This window comes from Hylaeus volcanicus, chromosome 7 (assembly GCF_026283585.1).
Source record: "Hylaeus volcanicus isolate JK05 chromosome 7, UHH_iyHylVolc1.0_haploid, whole genome shotgun sequence".
NCBI lineage: Eukaryota > Metazoa > Arthropoda > Insecta > Hymenoptera > Colletidae > Hylaeus > Hylaeus volcanicus.
The window spans coordinates 6758929-6768080 of NC_071982.1; the positions used below are offsets into that span (position 1 = coordinate 6758929).

General features: G+C 52.4%; 1 protein-coding gene across 2 annotated transcripts in view; it reads right to left on the bottom strand.

Annotated features, from left to right (window-relative positions):
• The window catches only part of LOC128880331 (protein slit), a 346273-nt gene extending 337343 nt beyond the window's left edge, over positions 1-8930 (bottom strand). For both annotated transcript variants that reach the window (XM_054130316.1, XM_054130315.1), the window contains exon 1: positions 7607-8930. In XM_054130316.1, coding sequence (XP_053986291.1) covers positions 7607-7899 — 293 coding nt within the window. In that variant the 5' untranslated portion in view covers positions 7900-8930. The remainder of the gene's footprint in view (positions 1-7606) is intronic.
• Between the last annotated feature and the right edge of the window lie 222 nt (positions 8931-9152).

Here is a 9152-nt window from a genome sequence, read left to right on the forward strand (position 1 = left end):
AGGGTAATTGAGCGGAAACATTTTCCGAGGGAATACTTCGGCAGTCGTTAACGTTCGGCCGGATTAGCCCCGGTCGATAATCTCGTAAAATGTGCCCGTTCTAACCGTCGAGCCACCCTTCAACAGGTCTCTCCCAATTGAAAATCCGAAATCTGACGATCCCGAAACGGGTTCCGCGGGCGGCTCCGTGCGAGGCCGGCTGGAATCTCCATGGGCGCATAATCCTCTGACAATGGCCCCTCTAAACGGAGATTTGTCCGCTGACAGCGGCGCCCTTATGCTCGTGGATCGACATCCTTTGACTAAATCGACCGTACCCTGGCACCCGTGAGCCCTAATTCTGATTTATATCGGCGATTTCGCGAAAACTGCGCCTGGAACTTCTTGCCCGTTTGTGCCATACGCCGCTCTAAGTGCTCTTTAGTGGTATTAACGTTGGGGAGCGGGATCTCGGAGGAGGACTGCAAAACAGAGGACAAGGTAGCCAAGAAACGTGTTGAGAATTTTTTGAGGTCCTCTACCTACGTGGATACTCGGCAGAGTCGAGACTCTTACTGAGAGTCCCTACCAGCGTAAATAGTTGGTAGAGTCGAAACTTATGCGAATAGGCCCTTTACTGAGCAGCTCCTGCAATGGGGGCGCCACATGGGACCCAGTACTACTAGCGCCACCGCTTGCTACTACCGCCACCGCTTGCTACTAGCGCCACCGCTCGCTACTAGCGTCAGCGCACGTCCAGCAAGCGAACTATTAGCTCCACAAGAGTCTTTCACACCGACCGAATGAAATCGGTAGTACCATAAGCGTCCGCGCTTGGGTCGATGTAACGGGCAGATAAAAAGGGGACCACCGGGCAGCCGAGCAATCTGCAGGAATTTTAAAACGTGTCCGCGCATAAAAAGATACGTGTAAACGGCGGAAATAAAATATTCCAGAAAATTCGGTAATGCTCGCGGCCCGATGCGCGGTCACGTGCCGCGCTCGTTCACCCGCTGCTACTTCTAATTAATTCCAAAAGCTGGTCCCCGCAAAAACGCTCCACGACCGCGAAAAAGCGCGACGGATGCATCCGTGAAAGAGCGCCCGGGCTCTTGAAGCGCGCAGCAGGAGTTCATTATGCCGGAATCCGAAAAAGGGAACGACCAGGGGCACAGAGCGAGGAGGAGGGGAGGGGAAAGGAGGATACGAAGAAATGCAGCGACTTCTTTCGGGACCAATTCTTTGTTTGACCGGTCGCTTGTCACGCGTCGAGAAAACCCATTAATCCCAGCGGTAAAAACAGCCCCCTTAAATTAAATTGGGGAATTCGGGCGAACGGCTCCGCTCGTGGAAGAGACCAAGCGCGAAGAAACTCGCGACTGCACATCCTGAGAAAACGGAGGATCGGGTAATCGATCTTGCGTATGGCTGACGACTGGAATGCAGCATGGGAAGAACGAACCCGTATAAACGAGTGCTTGGAGCAGGTCTAGGGAATTCGGGAAGTGGATGGAGCGTGCTCCACGTGGGTGGTCGGTCGATAGTCTATGTCACTCGCGATTAACTAATTACCAGATAATGAAGTGGACGGACGCGCGGCAAAATGGTCGATGATACCCACGTGAAAAACAGTGAGCACGCCAACAGTTGTCAACGAGAGAAATTCGAGGAGTTTTCGGTCCTGTTAACGTGAAAAAATGCAGCCAACCTCCCGCCCCTCTCCCGTTCGATAATTCTTTGTTTGACCCGGGCACTCGCGTGAAAAACCATTAATTTCACCATCAGAATGGACCGGACAGACCTCAGGTAGGGAATCGTGCAGGCCAGACGTATCGACACCCTTCCCTGAATTCCGATGGAGGCTCCGAAAGCGTCTAATGGAAGTTTCGCCCTGGCTCGATGAAAGTGCACTCGTAGGTATGCTCCAAACAGACAACAATAAAAGAAAACTGACGGAAGAAGTGCGGGGGAGGAAACGAGGAGTGCGGGGGAGGAAACGAGGAGTGCGGGGACCGACAAAACACTTGCTACCGTCGGGCCAACGGAGAGGTTTCTTCCAGGGAATCGCGTCGTCGGCGAGATTTAGCACGATCCTTCTCCGTGGAAAAACATAATGTATCTATGGCCAGGATACCATGGTTCTAAAAAGCAGCGAGGAGCGTTAGTTTCAAGATTTGACAGTGGAAAGGCCTGGTTTTAACCGAAACTCTGGGAAGCTAAAGCTACACTTTCACTATCTCCAGCCGCGGGAAGAAACTTTTCGACGGTAGTGTACGAACGCCTAGTCGATTCAACGTGTACCAATTACAATACATCTCGATCAGTCGACGGTATATAATCGGGCGTAATTGTTGTTTGAGTGGTGATTAATTGTCCGGTGCCGGTGCGTGCGCTGAGAGGCGCGTTACGCGTGACAGCTCGCCGTGTTATTATAAATAATAATGCTAATCATCGTTCAGACACACCGTTTATCATAGACTTAATTATAGATCGGTGGATTAATTACAGCGTTGAGGGGCCCTGACAGGCAAAGACTCCGACCGGTAATGGCACACCCGGGACCGTCTTCTCGAACATTTAGAACAGTTTAAGCATCTTTTGAGCGCGCCGTAAAATTAGCATAGGTGGTTCGCGTTCATCGAGCCAGCTTTGTCGCACTCGTTCAATTTGCGCGGAGCAATTCGCAGTACGGAAAACGAGGACGCGTTTATGAGAGCCGTTACGCCTCGGCCGTTATCCATTCTTTGCATTAATAGACCTATTTGCGTTTGTTTAGATTGGGATGACGGAGGAAACTACGTGCTTCTGTTCGCAAATGTACAGGACTCGTGTTTCAATAAAACAGAGGCTGATTCCTTTACCGGTCGGAATTGTCGCGAAACGATACACGAATAGTTCCTTTATTCCGAGTAGCTAGCAGAGAGTTGGAGACTATTCTTGCCTAGATGACCGAGTATAGAATATAGAATGCTCGATACCGAATACTAAGTGCCACCGTTGGCCAAATACCGATCGCCCCTTGACGATACTAACCGAAAGCTATACGCCCGGTCCTTAATGTGCCGCAGGAATGCCACTCCCGAAGTACCGCGAAATTCTTCGGCAGAAAATCGAAGATAAAGCAACACGGACGTTCGACACGATTAGACGTATTCTCCGCAACTTCGAGCAGCATACGTGCGAGGAATTCAAACACTGCAGTCCCGGGGATGCGTGCCAGGCCCAGAGACAGCGTGGCTCCGCGACTGCGTACATCTAAACGAAGCTACACACGGGAGACTCGCTCGAAGGCGGCGTAAAATATTTGCGGTTAGCCGAGCGTTTCCCCGTTTCTGCGGCAGCAAAATGCAGCAACTCCCGTCCGACTGGTTACCATATACCATGCCCATCCCCGGGTATTATGCACGGCCGCGGAAAATAACTGCGAGATGAAAACCGCCGAGTTGCTCCCAAGTCCACCGCGAACGATTTCGAGACTAATTCGCCGATCAACGCTAGAACGCGGAAACCCTCGTGTCCGGCGAGCATCCTAAGCGTAGGATCATGAGGGTTGTTCGTGAGTATTCGAGAGAAGTCTCGAACTTGACTCGGGAAACAATAAAAGAAATAAGAGTTTGAAATGAGAGACAAAAGAAACGGTTCGAAGAATAGAAGCGATACGGTAAGCGAAAACACGTGCGGCTGTCAAAGTAAACAATCAGCGAGTATGCCTAAACAGTCGCCTAACCTGAGCTGTTCGATCCACTCGAGGGGGAGTAGGAGACGCAAGGAGAGGCATAACCGATCGGTTCAAAACACGGTCGCGTTGCTAACGGCTTGCTTAGTTCGTCCGCGACCAACCGTCGCTCCGGTCATTCTCCCAAACAAGTGCGAAAGTTCAAGTACGCTGTGTTAAGTGACTATTTCACTCTCGGACCACGTAGCCTGATACGGTGCCTCCGAAGTATCATTATAGCCCGAAGTTAATCATCGTTGCAATTAATTGTTATCGTTGTTATCGTTATCGTAGTTACTTGGTGTTTCTATGTGGGCAGTTTCACGCGGCGTGGGTAGCTATGCGGGCCACCGCATCGCGCTCGAGGAATCCGAATGGCGTGGTGCGTGTGTTCCTCCATTTCACGCGTCGCCGGCCACGGGTCGTCGCGACGAAAAAATTTAATTACAATTCGAGGGTCCAAGGCCAAAGGCTACATCGCCGCGTCGCGAAACCGAGCCCCGTCTCTCCTTTCAGCCGCTCTTCATTCCTCGGATAATCGAGCGGGCCGACGCGTCTCTCGTTGCCTCTTTGAGCGCGGTAAATCCGATTAATTTGGATCATTAGCTTGCTTATCACCTGATGGATTTTATTAAGCCCCTCGCGGGAAGAATCTCCGAGGAGCTACGCGCATTGGGTCTCAAAGAAAGGAAGCCAATTTCAGGACATCGAGGCGCTCGTCTGGGCGAGTTCGAGTTAATGTTTCGCGCAACTTTTCAAGGGGTTCGTTCGTCGGGTGCTCCTTGGAAAAATCGAGTTACACAGGCTCGCGAGTTATCGATCGTCCGGGCTACGCCTGTCCTCCACGTGGCGCGAGTATTTACACCGCCTAAAACCCGCGCCGACCATATTTCCTGGTTAGGCGTAGGCCTAAACGCGGGGCGGGCGTCGCTTGGGAAAACACCGGGCTTCCCGGACCACTCAGCCCGGGCCACGATTGTTTTTCTTGCCACGTGCTGTTTGCGCAGCCTAATCGAAAAATCATAAGCACCCCTACCGCTGATAACTATTACCCAAAGGGTTCGCGCCTGTGGAAACAGATAATCGATCTTCCGGACTCGAGTGCCTCGCAAGAAAAACGAATCGCTACAGATGTTTGTTTGGGCAATCCTGATTGATAGGGACGTGTGTGGTATTCAGGTGACTCCGATCAACCTGTAGCAAGATCAGGTCGAGCGATTAGTTTTTTAGTTACGAGAATGAGGTCAGGTGGCGCAATGATACGTCCTATCCGATGCGACCGTACCACCACGTTTCCCATAAATCCAGCGTTCGAGTAGGTCACCTCGAAGTTGCGACGTCGAGAAACGAAAACCACTCGTGTCAGCCGGCAGCTGGGATCGTTCTGAAACGAAAGTTCGAGTGGCACGTACATCGTGAAACTTCCATCGCGGCAAACGTCGTTAAAAAGTGAGATCGAGGTTTCCGCGACGCGGCCAGGCCGGAGTTATCGCAACAGCTTCTGAAAGCTCGGCGGCTTCGTTAAAACTAGCCACTTGCGGGGACGCGTCGCGCACAGGAGGATCAGCACGCGCGTGAGCGCGTAGCAACCCCTGGAGATTCGCTGGAAACTCTGATGGCCCGTGTCACTACCAATCGATGTACCTACACTCGTGTATAACACGAGACTGTTTAGCTGTCCGCAAACCGCAGATTTAGATGGGGTTACGAAGAGGGAAATCTGGCCGCTCGAGTCCCTAATTATCTTGACATCGGGTCGCTACGGCCAAACAGGTAGGACAGTGACTCTCAACGGACCAGGACACTTGCGATAGGATTACTCTGGAAGTAGAACCCCTCGAGGTTGGAAATCCCGTTTACGCTCGATAGTCGTTGCGAAGACTGGCGATACGCCATAGCACAACTTCGTACCCGCGCGTAGACGCGGTTTCGAGCGACGTACTCACAGGTTCACTTGAAAGCGCGGTAGGCAGCTATTTTTATCACGACCCGGAACGTCGCCGCGTTAACATAAAATTTAAGCCGAGAGGGTGGCGTGATCCCATCGCTGAAAGCGATGTAAAAATTGTCACTCGAAAGCGGTAATCGTTAACTTTTTTATCCTCGATTGCGATGGAAGCGACGTGCAACGAGGTTAATGCCTCGATCTTCGCCGAAGCCGGCGAGATATCGCGACACGTGGAAAAAAGAAACATCTCGAACGGGAATTACGTATTCCGCGTGTCGAGTTTTTTCGCGTTCCTTTCGCGACTATGCTTTCGTGCCAGCGCGTCGGCAATAATGTATTTCGAGGATTTAATTATTCGCGGTATCCCTTCGCCTGCCGACGGCATATTAATCGTATGCTAATCGATCGTCATTAATGGGCCTCCGTTACAGCGGGTTTACCGCGGTGCAACCTCGATCGCCGTAAAGGAAAACAAGAAAAGGAATCCCCCTTGCCTCCCCCCTGCCTGTTGGTTTGATAAATTATTTTACCCGTTCGCGATCTTTTATCGGGGAAGCGACGCGTCGCGAGTGAAATTGTCGCGCATCGATATTCGCCTCCTAATTTATGACCGTCGAATGTCGCCAGTAATTACTCTGTCCTGTCGTGGGAGTAAGAGAGATCTCGGCGAGAGAAGGAAATATTCAGGAATAGGGTTTCGAGGAATGCGTGTAGCGGCGGAGAGGCCAAGCTGTGTGAGTGTATACGCTTCGACTTGCGCAAGGGTGAGAGTCCTTAAGCTTGGCCAGTGCGTGTCGAGAAGAGTGCAGTCTGCTTCGGTGCGGTTTTAGAGTGGAGTCTGTTTCGTTTAACTGAACAGCGTGTACATACCGGAGTCTTGAGAGAATTTAGCGAGCACAGAGACCGAGTGTTAAAAAGCAGCGGTAGTTCATGTATGCAGTTTAACTTCTGTTACAAGTAGCACAAGAGGCCGCTCCTACGTTCAAAAACGAATGAAAAACGTGGTATGAAATTTTTTTGTAAAACCCTTCATTTCCGAGGAAATTGAGTTTGCAAACGAGCGTGCTCCGGCCGTGTACCCCAAACAACTTCGAATACGTTATCTTCGTGAACAGACCCTCGCACGAAAAAATTCCATTTCACATTTTCCATTCGGTTTTACACGTAGATTAATAAAACCCGAAGCTCATGACCTGTCCAGGATCTCCTAATGCGAGAGCTACTAAAAACATCTCTGTAAGGAGCTCTTAAACGAGACCGGCGCGCGGTCCGACATCCGCGTTCAGTAATATTACAACACTGTGGGGTGAAGTGTTTTCGTGTCGCAAATTGTGGACATTCGCGCGGGGTAATAGTGTCCAACGCGATATCATCGATAAAACGCGGAACGACGGCGCCCTTCGAGGATACGATATCCTTGACATTTTATTCCCGCGACCGTTGTAACGCGTTTTATTGCAACCGTTGCGTTTTTATTGGCGGCCCCTTCAACCCCCGTCACCCGAGGAAATGCAAAACTATTAAACCGACGTTCCTCCGGCCGTCCCACCGCGAGGAAATATGTGAGCGAGTGCTTAACGACCGCCGTTCAATTCTCTTTCCACGCATCGACATCCGACTGAAAGCAATTTCATTTAAATTACGCTTCTTGCCGGTGGTTCGATCCGTTCGAAAGAGCGACCGCCGTGTAAGGGCCACGCGAGTTTATCGAGCTGCGTACCTTGGATCCAATTGTGTTTCATCTGCCTTGCAAAAAAAAAAAAACCCGTCGCGGGAAATGAGACGCGTAATAACGTGGCCTTCGTACGACTCGATCCTGAGATCAGTAAACGCGTATCCATCGATCTTTTTTTGGTCCATTAAGCGAGAGAATCCTGTCCAATCCCAGTGTTCGAATCCTAACGAAGTCTTAAGTCCGGAGGTAAGGTTGTAGGTTAATATTACGATAAGTAGGTTTAACTTACAGTTTTTCGGCGAGGAGCAAGGTGGCCAGGTTCTCAGGTATCTGCGTCAGTCCCCGGTGAGAGCACTCGACCTCCTGACCGTTGCACGTACACAACCAAGGGCATCTAACACTGTTCATGTCCTCCATCGTCCCCGACAAACTCCCGAGACCGAAACTCCCGAGGGCGGTACCGTGAGAGGCGCCACCGCCCAGCACGGACAGGATCAACAGAAGTCCCCAGGCGCAGACCACGGAACCGCAGCTGACGCTTAGCAGACGCAGCGACCATGCAGGCGCCATGGCACGTGCCATCGCCAAGATCTTCCTATTAATGTCCTTCACAGCGCGATTGGGACCCTCGAGGATTTTGGCGATGCTGTCTACGCGACTCTTCGGCTGGATGTTGGGCTCGTAGAGGCTGAAGCAGGCCGCCTCGGTCGTCGCTATTCGACCGACGTTGATGGTTGGATAGAGGCAATTGGGCGCTGGCTCGAGAAACGAGGATATCTCGAGTCCCTCCGCTGGTGGGCAACCGAGGATCCTTACTGGCTCGAGGATGGGGTCCTGTTCCAAGCGTATGACCGAGCACTCGAGCTCATTGGCCGTCAAATCCCTCGAACTCTGGATCTGTCTTTCCGTGGCTTTTCCTCGTGATCTGTCCCGCCTTCGACCATGAACACGGCACGATCGATTGGAATTCCTTCGCGTGCTGTCCGAGCGATGCCTCGGGATGGCGGCTGCGGGCGTCCTTTGCCTGTGCGTCGGGCAGTGTCCCCTTTTGTCGATCGTCTCGCCGCTATCCGCCAACGTCTTCCTAGGCCGCTTCGAACGGACCTCGGCGCTGTCGACGGCGAACTGCAGATCCAACGCGACGCTGGATGTCTCCTGACGATGCCACTGGTGGACCAACGCTGGCGTCCCGTTAGACGCTACGCTGCACTCGATCCTCGACGCTTTGCAGCCCTTCGATTCGTCCACTTTGAGGACCCGTCCAGCATCCGCCTCCGCGAGACCTGGACCGCAGGTCGTGGCGAGGTCCTCCCTCGACGACTGGTCGATGTCCTCCGAGCCGATCTTAGAAACGGGTACCGACGACGCCCGCTCGTCAGCTAGACCATCCAGCTGGCCCTTTCGGGGGCCGTGTGTGTGGCCCCCCACTTGTTTCAGAGGCCCTTCCGAGGAGATGTTGTACACCACTAACGGCACCGCCCGTTCCTGCTCATCCTGGGCGACCGCCCTATCTGACTTTATCTTGACGCTGGTCTGTGCCCTAGTATCTACCGTACCCGACCGGGTACGTGATTCTCGCCGTGGAACGGACGTCCACGAACGATACAGCGACAGTCATTTACCGGATTCAGAGTGTGCTGCTCCTTTGCCAGATGTTCGAGCACCTGATGTGGTTTTATTTAAATGTCGCGTCCTCTTTGGGACCGTGAGGCTGGTTCCGTCAGGACGATGGTCTCTTTGCCTAGATGGCTTCTGTGCGCTGAGGTGACGACTGTCGGCGCGTTACACGGACATTATAGATGGCGATGCGTCCGTCGTGCTGCCTGTGGGTTGGG